The 26,405-nt window shown below is 31.9% G+C and overlaps 1 protein-coding gene across 2 annotated transcripts in view; it reads right to left on the bottom strand.

The window, feature by feature from the left end:
- Nucleotides 1-236: 236 nt before the first annotated feature.
- LOC126769687 (band 4.1-like protein 4) overlaps nt 237-26,405 on the bottom strand; it is a 39,111-nt gene continuing 12,942 nt past the window's right edge. Inside the window, exons 2-21 of one of the 2 annotated variants that reach the window (XM_050488635.1) lie at nt 23,896-24,004; nt 20,104-20,208; nt 19,569-19,690; nt 16,374-16,471; nt 8,602-8,722; nt 8,067-8,154; nt 7,832-7,984; nt 6,947-7,101; nt 6,764-6,861; nt 6,306-6,381; nt 5,785-5,976; nt 5,477-5,626; nt 4,198-4,273; nt 4,000-4,085; nt 3,510-3,692; nt 3,208-3,348; nt 2,698-2,937; nt 1,792-2,062; nt 876-1,096; nt 385-515 (exon numbers count right to left, since the gene is read on the bottom strand). In XM_050488635.1, the coding sequence (XP_050344592.1) occupies nt 500-515; nt 876-1,096; nt 1,792-2,062; nt 2,698-2,937; nt 3,208-3,348; nt 3,510-3,692; nt 4,000-4,085; nt 4,198-4,273; nt 5,477-5,626; nt 5,785-5,976; nt 6,306-6,381; nt 6,764-6,861; nt 6,947-7,101; nt 7,832-7,984; nt 8,067-8,154; nt 8,602-8,722; nt 16,374-16,471; nt 19,569-19,690; nt 20,104-20,208; nt 23,896-23,982 (2,679 nt within the window). In that variant the 5' untranslated portion in view covers nt 23,983-24,004 and the 3' untranslated portion in view covers nt 385-499. Of the gene's footprint in view, nt 516-875; nt 1,097-1,791; nt 2,063-2,697; nt 2,938-3,207; nt 3,349-3,509; nt 3,693-3,999; nt 4,086-4,197; nt 4,274-5,476; nt 5,627-5,784; nt 5,977-6,305; nt 6,382-6,763; nt 6,862-6,946; nt 7,102-7,831; nt 7,985-8,066; nt 8,155-8,601; nt 8,723-16,373; nt 16,472-19,568; nt 19,691-20,103; nt 20,209-23,895; nt 24,005-26,405 lie in introns of both variants that reach the window. The other variant, XM_050488694.1, reaches the window with a different exon arrangement.

Raw genomic sequence — 26,405 nt, 5'->3', positions numbered from 1 at the left:
TTCTGTTATTTGTTTTTACCCACCGATCTTCTTTGGCGCAAAACGTATTTACGCCGTTTTGTTTTTACTTGTAAAACAGTACATGAAACATTACCAATAAGACAATAAATATATACATTTATTTACATTTACTGTGGAGTGGATGGAACACAGTTTTAACGTTTGTGTTATATGATACATGTTTTTTTTTAAATTATTACATATACGAAATAAAATACGTAAATAGTTTCATTATGAAAAGTCTAATTAACACGAGTTATTAACAACTTGATACGATATTTTATAATTATGGGTGACTTTCTGAAGAATAGCAAACTGTTGCAATCATAGAAAATACCAAAGTTTACAATCATCATAGAAAAGTCATCATAAATATTATTAAAGTTTGTATGCTCCGGTCATAGCTCGGTGCTCATCTCGGCCCCCGCTGGAGATTTTCCTACATTCCCCCCGGCTTTTTGAAACATACTGTCAGAACTACTGGAAGGTTTTGTAGTGTTCAGTTGCTCTGTAACCTGCATTAATAAAAAATAACATATAAAGTATTCATGTAAATATCACGTATGGTCTTTAACAAATTCCAAAAAAGAGGTATACGAAACGTGTCAACACAAAATTATTCACAAAACATTGCACACAAATAATTAACAACACAGAAATAAATATAATATATAAATAATGGTTAGTCAACGTTTGTTAATTTACTATCTAACCCACGAGCCCAAAAAAATCACATGCAAAAACAAGACACAAACAATGATACCCCCGCGAGCAACCGGGAGGGGGGGAGACAAACCAACATGTACGTGCAGCTACTTCATTCCGCTACGTGTTGCGACACAAATTGCTGAATCCTCCGTGCGAGCTTTACTTACTGCGTGCTTTCTATGAGAGGTTTTAAGATAATGTCGAGAGTGTTGTCGTGTCGCATGTGCGCATGGTGCGCATGGTGCGCGTGATGCGCGTGGTGCGCGAGTCGCGTGTGCGTCCTCGCCAAGTTTGCGTTGTAGTCACGCGATTCTCTTGATGGCCGCATATACCGCCGTGCCAGCGATCCGCTCTCTCCCACCATTATGTTGTTGTTGCTAGCATGTCTCTGCGTATCCCAATTACATATACACTTATCAAGCTACCGGTGCAAACCTTACTGTTTTTACAACCAAAATACTGTAATTTATATTTGTACAATTTATACATAAAATATTTAACCCCATAAAAATACGGCATACTTTATAAGCATTTCTAAATCCTAGATTTGTAGGGTGATTGCAGACAAGTTTATTCAAATTTTGGTTTGTATGCATTCATACTAGTACGTAATAGGTTCTTTTTTTATTTAGGAATTAAACAGATTATAATATATGATGCCGTCAGTGAATTAGAATATCTAATCTACTAAAAATACTACTTTCATATTAAAAAATAATAAATTTACTTTTCATCTTATATTGAGTTATGAAAATTCTGTGATAACACTTAAAATTAAAATATGCCATTTACATCTTAAATCTTTAGCGACCCAGAAATTGGAGCTGCGAATAATGTCAGTCGTCCCTGTAAATCCATTCATGGTAGAAATTAATTATTTATTAAGTGTCTACGACTATCAAATATATCAATATTACTTAAAAGGATTCGATAGTTTGTTGTATTATAAACATAATTAAGACGGTTTTATTTTATAGTGCAAAAAATAATAATTTTTGATAAACCTTTTTTTTTTATTTATAGAATGGATTTCGAGGACAGCCGAATTGCAGAAGTATGTTAGGAAGCCAAGCGCCCACTCACGAAAAGTGAAAAGCCACCATCCGCGGGACTCGGATAACAGCGGGGCACGAGGTCGCGCGGGCGCCGGGCTGTGGCGCTATCGCTAGCGACCGAGAGCAGCGAGCGCTGCGAGCCTGACGCGGTGAGCCGAGCCCGGCCAGGTGCCGCCGGCGGCCGCCGCGTCAGCCCCGCCACGGCCCCCGCGACCCCGCCCCCGCCGCCGCCCGCCCGCCACTGCCTACTCACAGGCGCTTGAGACCCGCCCGCGCCACACTTCGCGCTGTCGCTCGACCTGGTAACAAAATCACTTTTTATATTCTAATTCTAAGTATTATATTGTTACTTTATATTTCGTAGCCATTATAAGTTAAGAAAAAAATTAAAAAATATTTTTAAAGTCAGACTTTTATTGTACAAAACTGAAACTGGTATAAAATTCAGTTGCATAATTTAACCCACACATACAAAATGTGACCTTTAATAAATGCTTGTAAACAGGACAGGTATAAACAAAAATATAAATTACGGTTTGTACGAGAATCGCTACCCTTTTGGTATTAGAATCGTGTAATTACACTTCTAGACTAATTAAAACGAATGTTTGGATTTAGTAGAGTCATTTTAGGGTAAACTTGGCCAGTTTTCGTCAGTGTTAATAGAGTATTACTCAACTATTTGCTCAATAGCATGTACAATAGAAGGATAAATCAAAATTAAATTTTTGAGCGTTGTTTATTAATCCTTAAAAGTATAGAGATGCCGAAACCATGTCAAATTTTTCATTAAAGTTAAACGTAACAGAAACACAATTTATTTGAAAAACATGGAGACATACGTTATGTAACATTCAAAAATTACCGATCATTACAAACAACAACTAAAAACTCTTAAAATTATTTTAGCTTTACTAATCAATGTTTTAATTACCTCTCGGAAGAATAAGCATAGTCCTGATCAGCACCTAATCCAGAATCAGTGTGTTCATGCGACACTCTTGCACTTCCTGATATTAATTCACCGCTTGAACTATTGCTATTGCTATTGGTAACTGGACTGTATGGGTTGTTGTTGTGTGAAACTGGCGTGACAGTGCTTTTATACCCGTTATTCGTTAAGATATCATCCCCAGATCGTCCGACGGGTTCGTCGAATGTTGGGTAAACACGCCTAAAATACGGTTCAATATTAATAATTATACAAATTACGCTTCAATAAACATTGTTTTAAATATAACCTAAGTAAACGTAATATTATCATTGATGTAATAATTAAAAGCGTAACAGAACTTGATATGTATCGTATTATTTTCTATTAGATACAGACGTACTTCTAACTCTGGTAATTAATAAAATTGCAAATGAACTTAAATGTGAGCATTGTGCATAAATTATACACATAATATTTTAATAAGCAAAATTTTAATTATCCTCATCATACCTCCCATGTTTCTCATTGCTTGTTCTGTGTGTACTGAGAGTGCTTGAGCTCGATCTGAGAGATCCTTGATTGTGGTTGTCATGGTCACTTTTGTGAGACGAAGAGCTCTTCTCTCGTCTCGCAAGTGATCCGTGTTCAGTCCTACGTTATAATAAGATTTGAATAAGAATTTTGTATTATGGCGCAAGCGGTTAATTTTATGGAACAAAAATTGAATATTGCAATATTTTTCTCACCAATTAGACAAATGTATTCTTTGCTCGGATGTTAATTTATAACATTATAAATAGCAAAAATCTTACTGTTTATGCTTTGACGTCGTTCGTAGTTTAGTGTGACGTGCATGGCTTGTTTGTACGACGGTGTACGGTATTTCTTTGAGCTGTGCCTCAGTCATTCCTGTAGTATCGACTAGAGAGAATTCGAGGTGTTGCTTCAGTTCATTCGGTAGCCACTTCTTTTCGTTCGGTGAACGAGACCGTGATCTAGTAATAAATGTGTTAATTAAAGCATAACGTTAACTTCAAAAGACAGCAAAAATATAAAACAAATAAAAAATTGACTGTAAAATTTTTACCGAACCGACAAAAAGTTTTTAGCTCATTAAGTAATATTTTAAAATCGATTGCTAAGTTTTATCTAATAAATAAACAAAAAAATACATACAAGTAAACGAGTTAATAAAAACGTCTTTTTATTATATAAATTAAAAATAATAATAACAAGACACATTCATATTCAGGAGCTAAAATTAAATATATTGATGTTTTTTTTAATTGATGTTTCCTTTACCTATGTTTCTTATGTCTTCGCGGTCTATGAGACGATCGATGCGTACCAATCTCTGGCTCCATTTGGGACCGACGAACACTTGCCACCTGTACCATATTAAAAATAAATATATATGTTAAGAAAGTAAAGTTAACGGCAAAGAGTAAAGTGCACTCCTTTTTAAACATTGTATTTATTTTTCTCGATAGAGGCACTCACTTGAACGCTACCGCCTGCCGTTGTTTGTCTTAATACCTCCTTCCATTGGGACTCAGAATCGACCAGCTCATATTCCCTGTAATATTGTAGCCATTATTACAAGTAGGAATTCAACTAATATTTTTTCAATTGATTGTTTCTATAATGTTTTTTTTACGTAATTCATAATTTACTTGCGAACTGTATGTGTTGTAATAGGTATTATCGAAATGTTTATTAAAGATTTATAAAAATGTAGATAGTAATTTGTTTTACCATATCGCAGCAATAATTCATCAATCATCTATCCACACATTATAACGGAAAAATAAATCGTATCACATACTTTATAATAGACCTTTTCTTGCGAATTACTTTAAACACTATTTTGTATTTTTTATTTTCCAATTTATATACTGGAGGCTAAATAGAAGCTAAGACGACTTTTGTATAGTACCAGTTACCAGGCTTATCCATAAAATACGATGGATATAAAACAGTATGGCGGACCTTTCTATATAAAATTTTGAAGTCTGCGATTTCTTCATACTAAGTTTTATTGTATCTGTTGTAGTTTCGCAAGAGTTTATACGAAAACGTTTGGAATCTCGCTCCTTCTGCGTTGAGGTTGGATATAGGATATCTTATGATATAGGATAAATATGGAATACATAATCGAACTACTTACATCTATTTCAGAACTTAAGGTTTCAAGATGAATATTATTCGTTTCTAGAGCTTAGTATGAGTCATTATGAATTGAAATGCTGTAAGACTTACAGCATATCCTTAGTTTGTAAGTATCGTTAGCAACGCTTTTGAAGTTATATATGTTTGCATAATAATTTTTAGTTCGTTTTGATAAAAATAATTAAGAAGATAATATAATTACTCGGAAAATGCTAATATAAAAAACTGACGAGCTATTTGAAAAAGAAAGAGACTTGTGCTAAATACACTATATAAGAATTATATATATTTTTATTGTGTGCTTTTGTTAATAGAACGATAAAGTTATTTTTCTTGTTAAATGTGTCTATTGTTTGTTGATACTATACATAATCACAGCCGAATAATGCAGTATGACAAGGTTTCATCCTAATCGCATATATAGCAAATATGTTTACATGTAGAGATGATAACATCTGCGAAGTGATTAATATAAAGTAAGTAAGTAACAGCCTGTAAATGTCCCACTGCTGGGCTAAGGCCTCCTTTCCCTTTTTGAGGAGTAAATATATGATAATATACTTTTTTTAATATATGATATTCATAATTAATAAAATTGATAAAAACTGACTTATTGTCAGGTTGGGAGTCGTCTCTCTCTGAGCCCGACTCATGCTTGTGTCTTGAGCGATGTCGTCGGTGTCGACGTCCAGAGCGACCTGAACCACGGGACAGCTCGCTTTCGGCATCGGACTGCTGTCTTCGAGACCGGTGCCTGTGTCTAATGTTACACAATATTTTGCTTAATTTAAACAAAAGTATATTGGATTTCAGCTCGCAAAATAATAAAATAATTTTCATAATTAAATTAAATTAAAATTGATTGAGTTTAATTAATAATGTACAAGTTAGAAAACTATGTTTATAAATTTTGCTTACTTTCGATTCGACCGTGAATCGTTTGAGCTCTGTGAGTCTACGGACGCCGATCGATGTCGAGGTACGGGTGGAGGCCTGTTTGCTGTTGGTGATGCAGAGTAGAGTCCACGCCTAGTAGGGGCTGATCGAGTCGATCGTGGCGACCCACCTGGACCACTAGGTGCCACGATAGGAGCTACTTCACCACTTAACCTGTTAGTTTAAATGCAAAAAGTGCTGTTTATTTTTTACGTAGTCTACGTTTTTTTATAAAAAAATAAACATGTTTAATATATAAAAAGTGGGTTATTTATATTTGACTATATAACTTGTGAAAACATTTTACAAACATAATATATATGTAGTAACATTTAAGAAATCACTTAAAATATAAAACAATATTATATCAATAAAACATTCAGCTAAAATCAACCTCGTTCACAAAGTTTCTGTGATCTTACTTAATAAAAACGAAAAACCACAGAATAATCCCCGAGGGAACGAAAAAATACAAGCATTACGAAAAATAAGAGCATACTTACGAATTAGGCCGGTGAACTGAGGTAGGTTGTTTCATTTCAGGACAGTCTTTTATTCTCAAGTCTTCTAACTTTGGTACTGTAACAAAAGAACTGTGTTAGAGTATGTTTTAAAAACGACAGTATGATTATTTAAATTAAAAAAAAAATTATTTAAATTAAACATTATAATGTTCTTTTTAAATATATTAACTTCTTTTTCATTTTCCATGAAAAGACAATACTTTTAATAGATGTTTTGTATATATATGTTTACTACTCAACAGTTATCAATATGTGAATATAATTACTTTTAAAAGTCATTGGTCTCCTGGTGCCAATCGTTTTTTATTTCATATGCAAAAAAGATACTATCAAACAAATTTAATTTATGTGTCGAATTCGATATAAAAAAGTAATGAAGCAAGGCAATCTGCGAATGACATAAATGAAGTTAGCGTATAATATATGTAACAAAGTACCATCATGTAGTGAGGAATACGAATTTTGTGGACGAGCGATACGTCGCGAGGGCGTTCGTGTAAACGTGGGCGGAGGGCGCGGCCTCGAACCTCGGCCACTGTTGGAAAAATATTATTATTTTAAATAGCAACATCTTGGCAAGCTCTGTATTTTGCACGTTTTCAAATAAATTTTATTAGTACCTATTTCTCAGTCTTGAACCTATAGCAAAAATGTCTGCAGACGCAGGAGATGTTTGTTGTAATCTAAAGAAAGTGTGATGATCAGAACAGCAGCGCCATAAATGACGGCACGCGGACCTGGTCGGAGACTCAAAACCGTAAGTAGATGTGTCATTCTGAAAAAAATATTAGGGATTTAACCACAGAACTGAAACTCCCTGGCTCTTTAACTTTATTCTAAGTTTCAAATTTAGCGTCTTGTAAGGCTTTCACTAATTAAAGTTACATTACGTTGTTCATTTAAATCCAACTATTCGAAATTTAGAAGAACCTTTTGAACTATTAATTTTCGCTAAAGTGCGTGAATTGATAAAATATAAGTAAACTATAATTCATATATTTATGAAATTAATATTTATTTTAATCAACTTTAAAAAGCAAATGAAATTCCTAACGTGATATTGAAAGTAACTTTTTGTCTCCAGCAAATTTCCGCGTGTACGTAATAAGAAAAGCAATTTTCCGGAGTCTCCTTTGATCAACGTTCATTTCGCAAGGAGAATGTATTTAAAGGCAATTTCGAAACCCTCCCTATTTTTTAAGACACTTCAAAGGCGCAGAAATAAGTCGGTATCTCCGAGTCTGCGAGCGGTTAGCACGTGTTATCAGCATTCGTCCAGAACGCTGTAAATACTGCGCTCAGTTCAACGTGACTTATCTAAAATTGCCTGCCTGCGAATGTCTTTTAAGAAAGCAACGTAAGATGGACTCCATTTCACACAACTATTCAAAGTTCCTCTTATCATTTGAAACCAATCTGTTTCGAGAATGAGGTCACACGTTTTGTCTTATTTTGCATTTTTGTCATTACAACGTATACATTATTTTATATAAAAAAATACTTACATTTTTATCAGCTACGCGAATCATAAAATATCGTCCCTTATAATACAGCTTCGAGACACGCGGCCAATAATAGGTAGCGACAGTATGTTTTCCGCGTAAAAGCAACAGGCCACTTGGCGCTAGTCCCAAGAAATATTCTACGCTGTCTTCGCCCTGAATTAAACAAATTGACATATTTTTTTTACGAACTAAATAAGTTTTAACAAAGAAAAGCTTAACAAAAAATTTAATTTACCAAAACAGGATGTAGATCTACACCGTACATGTCGAGCCATTTCACTTTATCTAAATAACTAAGTTCCGCTTGGGCTGGTGATATACCCCTGTAACATTCATAAAATACTTAAGACGTTAAAAACAAAGAAACCTTTTCAACGTTAATTACATTAATTGTTTTTCTTATTTAATATTCTGGTAATTATCATAGAAGGCTAACTGTGAATAATCTCGCCCGGGCCAGGCGACGGCTCACTTCCACTTAAGAAGGGAGGTACACATAATTTGCATGTAATTGAGGCTTTGTGACGTGCGAACGGCGAGAACCGCAGACTGTATCTTTGCATAGTTAAAAATTCATTCAATTACGCGAAAAAAGTTATATTTCCGGGGCAGTTGTTTTATGTTAAAAATTTTTAAATATTTTTTTAACACAAAATAATATTTTTTTCTCATATAGAATTATTCTATACAAGTATAGATGCTTTTTATTACATTTCCATATTATAAATTAAAATGTTCATGAAGTTGTGTTAATACTTAATCAGACTTACGTAAGTGTTCGGTGTATTTCTGCGGCTCTTGCTTCAAGTTCTGGGGATTGATGCGCGAGTAATCTGAACTCTGATACGTAACCCGGCAAATGTCTCCGGTGATCATAGTCGCCCAGCTCCGCTATTTTTAAGAGTTAAAAACATTTGTTTTAAGCAAATTATTATAGAAAATCCAAATATACTTAAATCAAGTGGGCTCTTTTGAATCCTCATTTTACAAAATTATTTTAAATGTAATTCTACCACCAGTCTGTAATGTAGATTTCACCAAATAAATAATGTAGGTGTGTTAACAACATATAATACAATACAATTATTTATTTTATTTATATAATATTCATTAGCTGATTCAATAAATTACGTTATAAAACTGATGTCCAATTTAAATCAATAAGCAAACTCAAAACAACAATTGTTTCTTGGAGGTGAGACATATATCATATTTAGCAAACCAATTGTAATGGCGACCTCGTTTTTGACAATTCGTAATTAATTTAGTTAAAGCGGGTGAAACGTGTCCTAAATAAATACGCAGAATGATTGTAAACACAGGCGGTAATAAGGAAGTTAATGCGTAAACAAAACCCTCCATTGTACATAAACATATTTAAGTTTGTTTAGTATGTTTGTTAGATTTCATTACTATATGAGGGCAAATAGAACACTGGACTAATTATCGAAGAAAACTTAGCAAAGAGAAAAGAAAATGTACTACCATGTTTGGACCAGAAAAAGCTGAGTGTAGTGAACGAAGCTGACAGTCATTTCCCGTCGTATGTATTTTTTTTGTCCTCGGAAATAGCAACATCTGGTAAACTCATGGAAGCAAAGATATAATACGAGTGATCTTACAATAATATTTTTTATTATTCGCTACAACTAATTCGTCATGAGATGAGAGAGTATTATAACAAACCAATATACATAAAATTCACTATATTATGTTAATGTAATAGATATGTATTTACCTCTACTAAAGATATTTTTATTTATCATTGTACTTAGTGCTCGTTATGTTGGACGACCATAAATTTAAAACGACTATATTTAAACACTTGTACTGTTACGGGCACTTTAAAACGGAACAATACGAAACGGGATTCGAATAACAATACGAATTCATCTTACATTTGGAATAAGCGTTCCATTTACGGAACATTTTTTTAAATTTGAGTATTAAATATATGAAAGCATTAAAATTATGCGTTCATATTATTTAGGATATCAAAGTGGATGGTTTTCATCATTTCCATTACACGGTGAGTAATTTGGATTCTGTTTTGCGTCACTATTTGAGTGTAAGCGATGTGTGGACAGGCTCACAGATCATGATGCATGGAAGCGTGAATCGAGCACTCACGGAGATGTTGACATACGGTAAACTAGCTAACAAATATTGTATTTATGGCTGGTAAAACGTTAGATCTTGTTATGTTTATTTGTATTCTAAATACCACTTTGAAGACGCATATTTCGCTCACGTCGAGCAAAATTAAAAACGAAATAAGTGTAAAATTAAACTGAAAAATCCTTTTTAAATCTGATAAATTTATCAAAATAATTAATATTGAACTTTATGGTGTTTATGTATTATAAAAAAATCGATTTAAATAGGATTTTTCAGTTTAATTTTACAGATGATTATTCATCTGGTTACTACATAAAAGAAAAATTAATTTTATACTTACACGGGAACATCTGAAAAAGTAATTAGCTTTGAAATGAGAGTACTTTTTCAAATACCTACTACTAATTTTATAAAATATTACAATAAAACATATGCATATGCGATAAAATAGCCTTAAGCATCCTAAAAGAATCCTCTTTTATCTACATTTATTACGTAGAGTTGTTCATGTATACAGAACAAAATTGTTTCTGAATAGCATTCTTACTTTGCAAATGTATAGTCTTATTCAAGTAAGCGCCCGGACGATAGCCCATCCTGTTGATTAATGTAAGGAGTTCCTCAGGCCAACTAACTTGTTGCCAACGACGGACCATTGTCTACATTCACGATACTTCCAAACAGAAAACGACTTTACCGAGAGCCGTCTAAAATAGATAGCCTCAAGCAGTGACAAATAGTATATCGTTGTTCACTCTTTCGAACAACTTTTTTCGACTTAAATAAAGTTTTTTAAGATAAAACATTTCTCAGTCTCCGTCAAGTAATAAATTTATTTTTGTTAAAATTGGATCTTATTTTTTATGTTATAGTAAGATATGATTTGTGAAAAACATTATTTTTAAAAACAAAATAAATAATTTCGGATGTAATTTGTTATAAGATCAAAATATTTTACGTCATACATCTCCTGGAAACAAGTTAGAAAAGAGGGCGTATTTTTACAAATAACGTGAACTGAAATTACAGTGAATGCAAGCATGATATTGTTCTACTTACAACATTATTATCCTGAAGTAGTTTTCCTTATTAGTGAAAAATTTACGAAGGGTATATTGACTATCGTTGTGGGTTTCATTTGTCTACCAGTGTATGTGGTAATTTCGTACGGCAGGTCTACGCGTTTCTCCGTTGATATGTGTCCCATGGGCCTCAGGGGCCGATGTAGACGAGATTAGATGCAAACGATGCTTTGCCGCTGATGGCTCATTTACCTCTTGAATAACGCATTGATATTATACCCCACCCTCACATCCCTGGCTTTTGTAAAATATCGCCCAAAAAGGTAACGTTTTAGTACCTTGCAATATTTACTACAATGTCAGGTCAAAACTCTTCAAACAAACTCTGGGGTACTATTCTCTTACTAAAATTTGTAATTGCATATAGACTATATTGTATGGTTAAGCTTCTTATTATTTAAAAAAAAGACAAAGTAAAAAAACATTTCAAACATAATATTTACATTTTTTTTAATTACCATCTTACAATAAAATATACACAAAGTTGCTTAAATAATAAGAACAAGACAAATACATTTTCTTTTCGTCTCATCATAATACTTATAATTAATTATACAGAAGGACACATAATTAATATATAAATATTGATGCAAGAAGTAGATTGGAGTGGCAATTAACTGAAGACGTGGATCTTCAAAGGTAAGGAAGACGTTAATTTCCTCTACGAGCAAAAAACATAAATGGACAGACACGGGACAAGATATAACAGAATTAAATATACAATTTTGAAATGTATCATATTAAAGCAATTGAATAAGAAATGGTACCTACTTAAGGGAATAAGGTTTATTTATTATAAAACTTTATCAAAATATAATGGTTGTATAAGGTAATATTGATTTTTTTTCTTATTCTTTATGTATATTTAAAACATAGTTGATTGTTTACTTTGTACTGAACTGGTATCAAAATTGTTTAAAAAGCCTCGCATTTTTTGCATTATCAACTCGAGTATATAGCTTAACAATAGCTGCCGTGGTTGGCTCGGGCGGAATTGAACCAGACTTTATAGTCCGATGGATAATACAGTCAATTGAATCAATTGAAAAAAAAAAGACATATTCTACAGTATAGATTTGTGAATACATACTTATTTTAGTGTATACAATGACTGTATATGGCAAATGTTACCATTACATTTTCCAAATGACTTTTTTTAATCAAATAGATTTATTGATTTACTATAATTTTATTGATGTGATAAAAATTTGTTTGTGGGTTATTAAAAACTAAAGCCGCCCTTAACTGAAGGTTGATAAATACATTGATTATAATAATATATTAAACTTATTTGTCTAAATACTTAAATAATAATATAAGATTTATCCCAGCACTAGCGCATGAACCGCGACTTACCAGCGCCATAATCAAAAATCCAGTTAAACAAGACAAAAAGGCCAAATATGTTATAAAGCGTGAAGAAATAACTAATATTCACAACACACACAACCATATTTTTGATATTAGTGCGATTATTATTATTTTAGTTATTAAAGATAAATGGATATACTGAATTATTGTAATACCTCCTTATATACTATATTAGGTGTGGTATTTGCATTTCCCAGAACAATGATATCTTTGACATGAGTTACACGTGAACATGCTACATATAGTTGCCCAGGGATAAATCAGCATTTGTGATTGCAAATATTTTGAAATCACAGACAGACACTTCAATTTTATTTATTTGTATACATAACACAAATATTATCATAAAATAATTTCAAAGGATTGTTTTTGTATAACGTTCGATAATACATTAAAAAAAACAGAATGTCAATTGTTTTTCACTAAAATTTGTACTGGCTACTATTTAATAATTCCCGAAAAATTACTAATCTGGTTGAAATGAAACTTTAATATTATGATAGTATTTATAGACGGACATTGACTATATTGAATGTTTATAAGTTGCAAATAGCTTTAGTATATGAATTAAGATTTTCAGCTGATTTTGTTCTCATAGTTCGGGAGAAAATTTTCAACCCGGGCGGTTTATAGTGAACGTGCCGTTTGCCTTAACGGATACAGGAACACTTTGTATAAGAGATTTGTAGGTCGTCTCCACATTGTCCATGGAATTGTACCGAATCTCATTTATTTATCACTCATAAATAAGTACGAACTTTTAAGATTGGAAAACTGACATAACAATAATTGTAATTCAAGTCAATCTGGTAGTGTGTTAGCCAAGTGTTAGTTATAAATACGGACTTATATATGCTTGGTTTAATCTTGAGTGATTTAAAATGTTTGCAATTTTTTATTATTTAAAATTACCTTGCAGACCCGGACGTGAAGTATTTATTGTGGTGGTAATGAGGTGGAACATTTAATTAATAAGTAAATAATTTTAAACCTGTAGAAGTTTACTAGTGTGATACGGAAATCGTATAGAAAGCTTTCAGTTTTTTTTGCACAGCAGTATAATAATTACAAACACTTACTAGATTTATAACTGTATAATAATAGTAATATATATATATAGTGTATGTATAATATTGATTTAATGTGGATATTTGTTATACAATTAATTAGTAGGTATCTGTATATTAGCTGCAAAATTTAACCAGAGCGTGTATCTTAATCCTTAAGATTGGGGTGTCTGGAGTCGATGGCTAATTAGCAGTAAGAACAATTGTATTATATAACTAATTTATTCGTCCTAAGCTTTTTTCCGTATTTTATTTATGTTATAAATAATAAAGTATATATATTATAATAATTTAAATGATTCCTATACAAATAAAGGTAGATAAATAAACAAACAAACAAACAGTTGCGCTTTAATAAAATTATCTATTTTCTTTCATACGCTTGTTAGATAGGTTGGACATTTTAATATCAGGGTAACTGGTCATTTGGAAGTAGTGCCTCTGGCGGTGAGTCAACGTCCTCGCACTCAGCCGGAGGCACCACAATTTCATTCGTTATTCTGTTGCGTGCACGGCACAATTATGACACGGAATGTTGAACAGATTGTTACACTATTTTGTTTTTATTTGTAAGATACAGAGAACTTAGCAACAAAATGGTTCACTGTGGAGCACTTAATGTCCATTACCATTTATTTAACTTCACATTACTGTAAATATAATAAAGCCGAGATGGCCCTGTGGTAAGAACGCGTGAATCTTAACCGATGATCGTGGGTTCAAACCCGGGCAAGCACCACTGAATTTTCATGTGCTTAATTTGTGATTATAATTCATCTCGTGCTTTACGGTGAAGGAAAACATCGTGAGGAAACCTGCATGTGTCTAATTTCACTGAAGTTCTGCAACATGTGAATTCTACCAACCCGCATTGGAGCAGCGTGGTGGAATAAGCTCTAAACCTTCTCCTCAAAAAGAGGAGAGGAGGCCTTTAGCCCAGCAGTGGGACATTCACAGGCTGTTACGGTTACGGTTACTGTAAATAATTCATCGCCCGAAAAGGTTAATCCGGCATATAAGTGCCTAGGTATAATATGTAGAAAAGGCAAGATGAAATTACCTCTGAAATACAACGTAATATGTTACAATTAATGTATAATAATATATTCTCCGTCTACTACAAACATTTGTTTGTGTAGAGATGATGTAATTTTATATATTTTATAAATGTAACTTTATGAATTTAATTAAATTTATTTTATTAAGTTTTTATTGATTTATTTATTTTTGTATGCTGGTGTGAGGGTTAAAATTATATATAATAATAATTAATGTAGTATATTTCTCCTTACAAAAAACAAGACCTTATGTCATATAAAATTCGAACTAAATTAAGGAAACCGTTTACATTCAAGTGTCTGTGTGGAATACCAAAACGAAAAAAAAAGTAAAAAGTTGAAATAAAGAAAAAAACAGTACAAAAATTATATAAAAAATAAATAACACATATTCACCTGACATTTATAAAATTATACTACTTAAAGGTCTCAAGATACTCAGTACAACCATAACTGCGTCGAATAAATATTTTAAACTAGTTCAAAGTCACAAAGTAAGAACATTTTATGGCGGTCCCGAACTGAAGAACCACAAAATTAAAGTTGTGGAATCAAGCACAGTGCGACCGACCAAACCGCTTTTCCGTTTGGTTCTTCAAACACCCAAACAGGAAAAACATTCCAAGTTTATAAACTGCTACCAAAACAAACTCAATACCCAAAAAATGTAACTTTTAAAAAAGAGTTTCAGGTGAAACTGTTAACTATTTCATTCGTTTGTTAACTCGTACCGTTCGTTGCATTAATATAAGTGCTTACTTAGCGATGAGAGCGATTGTCCGATCTATTAGCTAAAACGCATCACTAGTTGGTCTAGGCATGGTAGTCATGACCAAATTGGCTAATAACCTAACGCCATTCAAAGCTTATCTGGTTATAACAATAAAGCCCTAACTGTTTATCGTACCTCCAAAACAGCGATTATTTTATATAAAACTAAACGGTATATATACCGTTTCTTATTTATAAAAACGACAATATATTACAATAATAACAAAACATTTCCAAAATCAGAACTTTTTTTTACATGGAATATACATTTTATTTGTAATTATATATCTCTTAAAATCCTTTAATTTATTCTATTAATTTTAATGAGTTTATTTTAACACCATTTTAATATTTATGATTATAACGGCTATTAATATTTTAATTTATAAATTTAAAGCGTAATTTATTCGCACGAAATGGTTCATGGTACGTCACAAAAATATTATGTTGAATTATTATTTTAAAGGTACTATTTGAAATAGACGACATATTTTTTTAAATGGCACAGCGGAAAAATGATTATACTCGTAAACTTTTTTAGAGCTGTGTTTATGATAGTGCTAACAAACTTCCCGAAAATGTACTCATATTTATAATTTGTACGAATCTCACGGACTAAGGAGTCTCTGGAGATGCCGCTCCAGTTCGTACAAGTGCAAGCTCACTAAAGCGCTGGGCAAATTGAAGATGTTGTACTTTAAATTCACGTCCTCACACGCTCTTAAAATTCTATGTAATAAGAGATAAGTATATTTCTCAATCTTTAGGTAAAACACCATTATAACAACAATAAAAGATCGAAACAATACAGTATATTTGTATCAAATAGCATAGCGCTTTTGAATATTCGTTTTTCAAGATAAAATGAAATGAATACTTACCGCCTGTTCGAATATAGATTCGAACTGTCGTTTTATAAAGTTGTATAATATAACGCAGAGCGATTTCGATGGTAATAATTATGCATTATTAATTTTTATGATAAGAACAGACAAAGAAAAATAACATTATGTGTATCAAGACGACTTCAATTTAATCTTTTTAGTAAAATTCAAATATTAAGAGTAAAACTTACATTGTAACACGTAAGCGGCAAGCTCCGCAGCAAGGTCAAAGTTGACCGGTAGCCGACCACGCAAGACATCTTGTTTTAACTGTAGAAATAACTGGTACCTGTACAAATTAAAAATATCGTTTAAGCTAAACAATGTGAATTACCCCTAATTATTAATATAAAAAAATTCACACCACGATGAATCCTTTCCATAATCCTTTTCGTGAAAGCTTTTCAGAATAATTTACAATTCACCGAGATTCTTTCTATAATTTTCCCCAAAACGATTAAATTTTGTAGGACGAGTAAAAGCGTTGTATAGCCCTTAAAGGGAAATTAAATATTAAAAGACCATCATAACAAAGATTTTAAAAGATATAACGAATATTAAAATGCGGCTCTTTACTTAAAGTGAAGATGGTTCATATCGCTCCGATGTAAGAAACAGCGACCGACGTGGGGGGTCGTGTCAACATCGTAATAACGAAATTTTAATAAAATATTCTGGTATTTCTTTTTAGTAGCTCTGATGTCGGAAGGTAAGAAAACTTTTTAAACATTCTCGTTGAACAATTTCAATTTTCACCGTTGTTTTAATCTCAAATAAAATATTTTCGTCATATAACAATATATTAAACAAAGTAATTTTAGTCTAACAAAATTTTTAAGATCGAGTTGCTACCTAATTTATGTTGTAAGACGAAAGTGCATCTAATTATTTTTAATGAAAGCAACTGCGACTCTTTTTCTTAACACAAAGCTATACTTTAAGTACTGTAATGCTATTGCCGAGGCGCATTCATTCACACCGTCGTAGCTAGGTCTGTTTACAGCCTCGTCAGGTTAACTGCGAGTGTACTAGACCTTCTTTGTTCACCCACTCTTAAATTTACTTTTAAGGACATAAAATTTGAACACTTTAATAAATAACATTTCATAATGTATTTTATAAAGTTAGTTCATATATCCTTAAGTTAGTAAATACAACTTTAAAACGCAATAATTTCATTTACATAATTTCTAAAAAAAACTAATTTATTTAATTTCCATTGGTGAACAGAAGAAAAGAAATCTTCTTAAGATTAATATATTACATTACAATACTTGTAATATAATATACCTAATATAGCTATTCAAGAATAACGTTTAATTAAAGTAAAACTTTATCCACCTGCCCTATCGCTGTATATTTCCCTACTCAATAAATGTAAAGGAATAAAGACGTACAATTGTGTACCTACTTTAACAATGAAGTCTGTGACTTTAATAAGGATCTGTAACTTAAAAAATTGGCTTGATGCCGTCAAAAGGGGAAAATCCTTTGTGATAGAACAGGATTGTGTCCAAGTTTTGTGAGACATTTCCTTCCACTAAAGAAGTCTGTGTCTCGAGGGTCTATAATCTTATCTAACATTATTATTCTACGGTACTTTATTAGCTTTTAACTCCCAATTGATGTAATTAAACAAAATTTATTCATATAAAAAGACAATTTAACTGCATTCAGAAGTTTTATTTCATTTGCAGCAGACGTAGATTTTTCAATATTGCGTTAAAGCAAGACAATGTAAGTATAAAATAGAATGAAAACAATTTAGGGAAATATTGGTGCTGTCACAACATGCGGATATGTACGCACTTGTAGCGCAGATATTTTTTTAATATTATTTTACATTCTCACATTATTTTGCGTTTCTAATTCTATTTTAGAATTATCTCGTTCGATCTATCTTTCAACCAATTCATTAATAGTTCATTTTTTCTTTTTCAATAATAATTACTTGTCTTTAGAACATAATACTTTTTTGTATACTTTGTAACTGTTTGTCTTACTAATAATAAATAAATAAACATATATTTATTATCATATAAATTAATATTCCAATATATTACAAAAATATTCATAAAAAGTAATAAAAATATAATATAACCCTTAAAATGATCGCTAATGTATAATAATTTACATGTTACTAATGAGTAAGTCTTTAACGGTAATGTTGATGTTTATACTAAATTCAAAATATATCCAAAGAATATTCTCGAAACGTGTTCTTTGACTAAAGCCTCATAATTTTAAACACATTTCATGTACGATATGGTAAATGTGCTGCATTAACATATCGCATTTGTTAATATGGCAATAATATTATATTTTAAAACTTAATGTTAAAAAATAATGTGATTTAATTATAACATTAATTATATATTTCTTGTCACATAATTACTTTGATAAAAAAAAAACAAAACGAAAGACTTTTAAAACTTTTAATTCGGTTGAGGACTTAATACGAGGACTTAAACATTTTTTTGTAATAAAATTTAGTATATGTATACGAGTTACCGTTATAAGCACTGACTGACCGTTATTTAACGTTGGTCTATAGTCTAGCGGCTAGATAAGTAGAAGACCGCAGATACCGAGGTCCTGGGTCGGGAAAATAAAAAAAATGTTTTTTTTTAATGTCGAAAAAGCCGGAGTCGGGAAGGTCCTGCGCCTGAACTCTTTTCGGTCGTGTCGGATTGAAATTTATCGGGATTTAAAAAAAAATAATATTATTAATTGAAATTATTAATTGTAATTTTTTCATAAAATATTGTTTCATGTTTCGTCTATTTTTATTATATATTTAATAAAGCTCTGAATGACTGAATGTTTAATTTACATGAACTGAATCAAAATTACTAGTAACGAGAACGTTGTACCAGGCCTGAAGTCCAGTACATTTAAGTGTATTTGAGAATTTTTTTTGAAAGCAGCCTTTATAACCCGTTTCACGGTTAATCCGGGTAAATCCTAAAATTAACTGTTTTACGCCAAAACTACTTTTTAATTTATTCGTAAATCTCAAATGCTTTAAAGACCTTAATCATTTCAATTTGAAATAAATGTGAATGAAAAGAACGAAACGAACGAATGAATAAAGGCGTTTTGTGTTTAATAATTTTCGGGGGCTATTTTTATCCCTTTAATTCTTATTTATTTTATAAATCTGTGAATATTTGTTTTCATCCTGTCAAAAAAGTTTTCTTATTTTGTTGAAAGATTTGTACATAAATTAAAAATACATTATTTTAGTTTAAAACGTCACCGTTATTATAATTTTTTTGTTTTAAAATATATCAGCTGACAAATAAAATGACTGTGTCAAATTAAGCCACCTTGCAATATGTGATAATCTAAAAAAAACTGGATAACATGTTAGGATTTGTAGATACCTGGTTATTTCTTCTAATAATTTGCATGGGTCTGATGCATAAAATTTAACTCCGAAGTAGAATGTGTGTGTATCAGAGCCGCGGAGCTGCCTCCGTAATCGTTTTCCAGCGTCGAGCCAGTGCTATTAAAAAAAACGTTAAAATAAGTTAATTATATATCCCATAATAAGATAATTATGTTTGAAAACTCTCTAATAATATACCTTGAAAAAACTAGGATAGATAAGAAAGACTTTAGTTTGAAAAATACTATTCAATTATAGAGCCCGTTATGATCAATAAATACAATATTCAAAAAAATATTTATTCAATAGAAACATATTGGCCAAAGACACAAAGCCGATTTTTTTTAATATAACCTCAGAGTACTTATCTATTTAATAACAATAATTTATCAGTTATATAAACAATATGTTTGTCCATATGCTCTGCTATGGAGAGGAATTCTAAGCAGCAAAACTCGTGCCTTCCTCCAGCCCTTTACAAGAACGAAACAAGAATATTCACTCTCGTAATAAATCAGATGCGCACTTACCGTCTGGTTATCTTGATCCACGTAGCGCAGACCAAAGTAAGCCGTCTCTAGAAGATCTAGGTGCCTGAATACAACGTCTAGCAAAGCTTGGCCCGTACTGTTATCCTGCGTACAAGAAACTTATGTTAATTTCGGAACTACTAACTAATTAAAATGAACAAGATTAAAAGTTAAATATGAAATTGAATTATTTTATACAATGACGAATTAAAATAGGACAAAAATTAGAAGCATAAATATTATATAATGTTATGTGTATATTTTTGTAGGATTTGCGTACAAATAAAAAGGGCAACTAAATTTAAAAATGTTTGTATCGTTATCCCAATGTGTAGCCAAAATTTGTCTTTAAAACGCCCATTCCATGTTATCATCAACATTTCTATTTAGATAATGTTTCAATGGTTAAGAATAAATAAAATTATAGAGAATATCGTAACAATTTCAAAGTTAGAAAGCCATCGAAATGTAAATCGATCTCCCACGATACAAACATCACTATCTCCAATTAGCATTTCTTGGTGGCTTTCCACAATTAAGCTAATTTCCACGCAACTTGCAAGACCAGTAGTCAATGATGATGCTGGCAATATAATGACGGGGATCGCATCCGAACTCTCACGCATTCAAGGGATATGCGTGCTTGTAGTTATCAATGTGCCACTAAAGTGATGTCTTAAAATTATCCTATTTCGATTTTTATTTTTATATCCTAATATTATGAAACCATTCTTGCGTTTTTTAATTTTCATCTTAAATACTACTAGTAATCAAATATTAGAGTTAAATGCTATTTTAATACAGCACGTCGTAAGGAAACCTACATAAGATGTCAACGACCGTTTCAAACTTACCTTGCACTTAATGCCTAACCACTCACATATCTTGGAACTATAATATTATGATCATATCGACGCAGTGTGATGTAGGTACAAACTGCTTCAAATTGGCCAGTATAAGGTAAAATATTTTTTTGTTATTTTTAGACTTGTATGAGGAATATTTATTAAAAGAGACAAATTTCAAATAAAAAACTAAACAGTACATATTTTAGCTATTCAGTCAATATTTAAAACTATGTATTCAAAGGTAATATTTTGAAATTAAAAAAAAAATCTAACACAACGCCGATTTAATTAAACCTTAAAGCATAAAGTTAATCTAATAAAATATCAATTAATATTCATTCCATTGCAATTATAACAATTTGACTAAACTGATTACAATTATGCGGTCATTCGTGTGTTAAATATGATATATCATCAACGCAACTATTTATTGTTAATTTATAATCATTCACAGACGAAAACTGAACATGTTTTCAATAACACAAACATTATAGACTATGCCGGTTTGTGGGAAAATGTGAAACGTTCGTCGAGGTGAATAATAAATGATTTAATAACAGAGTCGGTTCGCTTCCAACAGAGCATGTTCAGATCAAAAAACAACAAACGATTTGAAAATCTGGTGGCGATAGCAGTAGGTACCTACGCATACACGCAATAGTAGCCGCGGGGCAGCCTCTCAGCCTGTATGGAACGACAAACAGTTCACCGATGGAAGTATTTAATTTTCAATCTTTTTGTGCCTTATTGCACGTTAATTAAGCCCTACGGCGAGAGTTCATTAATTTTTGTTCACAGGCATTCGACTATAATAAAATATGTTGTATTTCTATAATAAACCTTAGATTATTTTGAATTACTATATTGTATTAGAGGTTAATCTCATTTATTTGACATCTACAGTAATTTAAAAAGCAAGGTAAAAAAGGTAATTAGCTTATGTAGCTGTCGCTGGTGTTACATACACCCCATAAATTATTTACCCCATTGCAAAAAAAAGCTTTAATGAAGTATTGTTGAAACGATCAACCTTTGCAGATGATAGTTCTCAGTTATAATATCAACGCGAGCAACAGGCAACAAAGACAGCAATAAAGCAGAGACATGGTACGTGGACGAGGTTCATCTACGCAGTAGACCGTGAAATGCTGTCGACTCAATTTGCTGCTGCGACAATACTCTTTACAAATACATTCACTCTGCAATCGTAAATTGCTGAGCAATTTTTTTATATTTTATTTCAGATAAAAAAATGGATCAGTTAAGGGGAAGAACACTCGCTTTTAATTTAGCCTATTCATTTTTAAATCTCATGTAAATAAGTGAAATGTGTATAGATGATAAAAAAAAACTTGAAGTTACTATTCATCGATTTTCATGCAAAATAAAGATTTAATCATATATTATTAACCTATCTATATATCTTGGTTTTATCCTTTATGTGATCCGATGTGAGAAACAGATATTTGTAATAGTTATGAACGATTGGTAAATTATTGTACAGACACACGTGCTTAATGATATGTATCTTGAACGCATAAACGACTTCATTTGAATATTTATATCTAATATCCCGTTATGTTATTTGTATACAAACTAAAATCTTTTTGTATGTATTTAATAGTTAAATATAAAATAGCAGAATCAAGTTTTGTAATACAGTAATAATTAATTAATCATTTCACATTATTTGAGGGCATGTTACATAATGTGGCAATTTATTTGTAATGAAAACATATAAAAATCTCACAAATGATAGGACACTCAAATAAATTGGTTCGCAAACATTGATAAGGTTCGTTTAATCACGCAATTTGTTATCGAGTGTAATCACTCTCCCGCGCCGGCGTGGAATGGCACTAGTTAGAACAAATAAATCTTTATATATTTGGTAATGTGGAGGGAGAAAAGTTGTCACCGAATCCGCTCGAGACAAATGTCCCTTTGTAGACGGGGAAACTGGAAGGAAAGGACGCCGATTTATCTAAAATAACCATACAATTTAGCAGAAATGTCGAACTGTCGTCGCTTCCACTTTACCCGAATTGAACGATTTCAACCCGACATATCTACGAATTTGCTTGAAGAACAAGTTTCCTTAATATTTCAAGGCATATAAAAGTATTTCGCCAAGTTTAGCCTTGTTTTCAGTTATATGTCTTTTAGCTTAATATAAGTTTAAGACAACATTACTAAGTTTGACGCCATCAGAGATAATACAAAAAGATTAAGATATTTTGTTGAATTCATAAGTGCTATTCTTGTTAGGCGGTTGCAAAAAACTAATACATCGGAGACTTTATGACTTTACTTGACGTCTTCGAGACGTAACTTTGAAAACAATTTATCTTTTTTTACTGCTTAACAAACCTTATTTCGATTGAAATAAATGCAATGACAGATGACATCGAGGAAAGCTCTAGTAAGACGCGGGGTACGATGTTCGCGAACCACTCTCACATTCACCACGCGGCGACAATACCAACCAAATAGAATTTAATATTCATAGAGTCGACGTACGATTCAGTGAATTCATCGCCCGCACCTTGGACCCGAGTCCCGCATATAAAAGACCTTCCTTGAGCCCCTGGGTGTACTTCAAATAATTCGTCTCGGAATAGCTGCACTTCAAAAGTGCGGGAAAAGAAACGGAAAAAAAATCCACGCGTTGTTTCATCATACGGCGAAATTGAAAATACCGACAACGTCCGTCGGGACGTCCGTCGAAGCAAGCTTGGCTTCGAAATAAGCTTTCCATTTTCTGATATAGAAATGTATTAAAGAATTTATATGAAAGGTGTTTGACTAAATTCAGCTTTTGTTTACAGCTTTCAATTATTCCTTTTAATAAAAGGGAAAGTATTTTTTTAATTTCCGTTTTAGGAAAAGTTTGTATTATTAAAACTGTGAAACGTAACGTAATTAATATAATTAATAATGTTACCTGCATCTCATGCAACAGTTCTCTTTCGTCGAGGAGCACCACGCGACAAGCAAGCGTGCGCGGCGCGGGACAGAGGCATTCCATCATCTTGCCGGCTTGTCAGCACCCGCTGTAAACATATACCATTTTAAAAGTGCACTTGATAGACATAAAAAGATCTATAAAGAAATAGTTAATGCCTGAGAATTTTATTTTTAGCTGGTGTTCATCGTAATATATAAATCCGTCTGTTTTCTAGAGAGTATTTTATTTGTTCCATATTTTACAATTTAATTATGAATTTGAGAAAATACTAACTTTACTTAACCTTCATCTTTAGTTAATAAGTTTAACTGTTATTAAGCTGGGGCTTCAAATCATAGACGCAACATCGCTATTCTCTCCACAAAGCTAGAAGTTGTTTGGAGGCAATTACTGAGTTATTTGCAACGAGACTCAATAGGAAAATCACCAAAGGGTTAGTCGAAACCAAATATATCCTCGTTAAAAGTTAGTCCGGGGCGAACGCGCTACGTTCACTGTTTTAACAATTTTATTTTAATTAGTTACGCGCCCTCTCTAATAGGCGTATTTTTTGCCGCGTATACAATTATAATGTTGCGCCGTATTGACGGACGTCTATTGTAAATGTCTGCCTATTTCAAAGTTAAGTCTATTTTTTTTAAATAAATGCCTGCGACATTGAATTTTTCATTTTGATTCTGACATCGCGTCAAAGGTACGCTTTAAAATTTTGTATTTTTTGATAAAAATATAACAATTTGATTAAGGCTATTCGTAATTATATTCTTATTACATGTTTAGATATATAATTATTTATGTTGTAAATTTATTAATGTAATGTATTAAAGTAATGTATATAGTATTGTATTTGATAGTTAGATAAATGGACTATATCGAAAGACATTCGAAATCACCGTAAAAAGAATTTAGTGCATGGTCAAACTTCTAACAAGCAAAACTTCGAAACAAACAAAGACGGCAATACGAACAATTAATCCAAACGACCCCGACCGAGATTAGTGCTCCCTCTATTGACCCCTGGTACCCCCACACGTAGAAAACATTTTTCCGCCATTGTCTGATCGGAAAATAAAAAGAAGATTTGCGATTGACAACGTAGCTTTGCACCGAACGTGGCTACAGCGGAATGGAGATCACTATTTAATCACAATGTGGGTATGTAGGAGTAGGCTCTAAATCCCATACACATTCGTAACTAACGAACTAGCTATAACAGAGATTTTAAACCCTAAAAATTTTAACCTAAAATAAAATGTAATCTACATAATAAAAATATGCATAAATAAAAGGAAAGCGAAAATACTTTTTATCAAAATGTTTGTTTTATCAATTGCAGAAATCTGTGTTTATAACAAGAAATGGAGAATTAAAGAATGCGATGGCGTAAAAACAATTATTTCTTTGTAAGACCGAAGTACGCGAGAAGTCTATGTTGATGGAACAATGCATCAAAACTGTGAATATCGCATTAATACAGTTTAACAATTATCATTACGTTCCCACGTACATACTCATGGGAAATAATGTGTATCGGTGAAACGAGCTCTGTTTTAATATGTTTCCTGAATACACAAACTGTATTATCTGAGTGATAAAATAATGTATACAGTTTCATAACTTTATTTCCGAATTGTGTCCTGTAAAAATATCCATGTCTATTCTAATATTATAAATGCAAACGAAACTTTGTCTGTCTATATGTCACGCTTACACGTCTACAGTACTGAACCGATTTAGATAAAGGTTGTACGCAGCAAGCTTGAACCCCAAAGACGGACATAGGCATACTTCTACCTAGCACCTCTCTCATACGCGGGTGAACCTGCGGTGGAAACTAGTATATTTTTATTCCCATACTAGCTACCTGTCTCGATATCGCACAGGTAGAATAAGGACCTACATAAAACGTTTATTTAGAAATAATGGTTTACGCAGCGCACGTTAGTAAAGTTTCAAGCCGGCAGGTGTTTTTCCGACATTTTCTTCAATCATCCTCATATTTCAGCTAATTTACACAATACTTAATTAATTATATACGTACACCTTCATCACAAATCATTCGGTCTATTGGTATGTATTCCATTAGAAAATCTACTACATATACTTTTTTAATTTATCGTGATCAAACAGACAGATAGACGCGGCGGGAGGACTTTGTTTTATAATATGTAGTGATATTAAATTTTATAATAAATAACCTTATATACATATATATATATATAGCTAGAAATTATACAGATAAGTTTTATTGTGCTTTAATCCGAATTCATATTGAACTAACTAATCCGATTAATAAAGAAAATTCAAATATATAATAACTTATAGTTTCGGTATGAATATTTGCTATATAAAACTATTGTATTTTTGTATTCCGAAAGCACATCTTCGGTATTTGTATACCAAAATTATTCTGTACATATTTATATATATACATCTGCAGGAGAAACACATATATTTAGTTTGTGTGGAATAAAGTAAATTACTGT

The sequence above is a fragment of the Nymphalis io genome, chromosome 1, assembly GCF_905147045.1.
Source record: "Nymphalis io chromosome 1, ilAglIoxx1.1, whole genome shotgun sequence".
NCBI classification, from domain to species: Eukaryota; Metazoa; Arthropoda; class Insecta; order Lepidoptera; family Nymphalidae; genus Nymphalis; species Nymphalis io.
The sequence above is the reverse complement of the archived record's forward strand: the minus strand, read 5'-3'. Positions and strand labels throughout refer to the sequence as shown.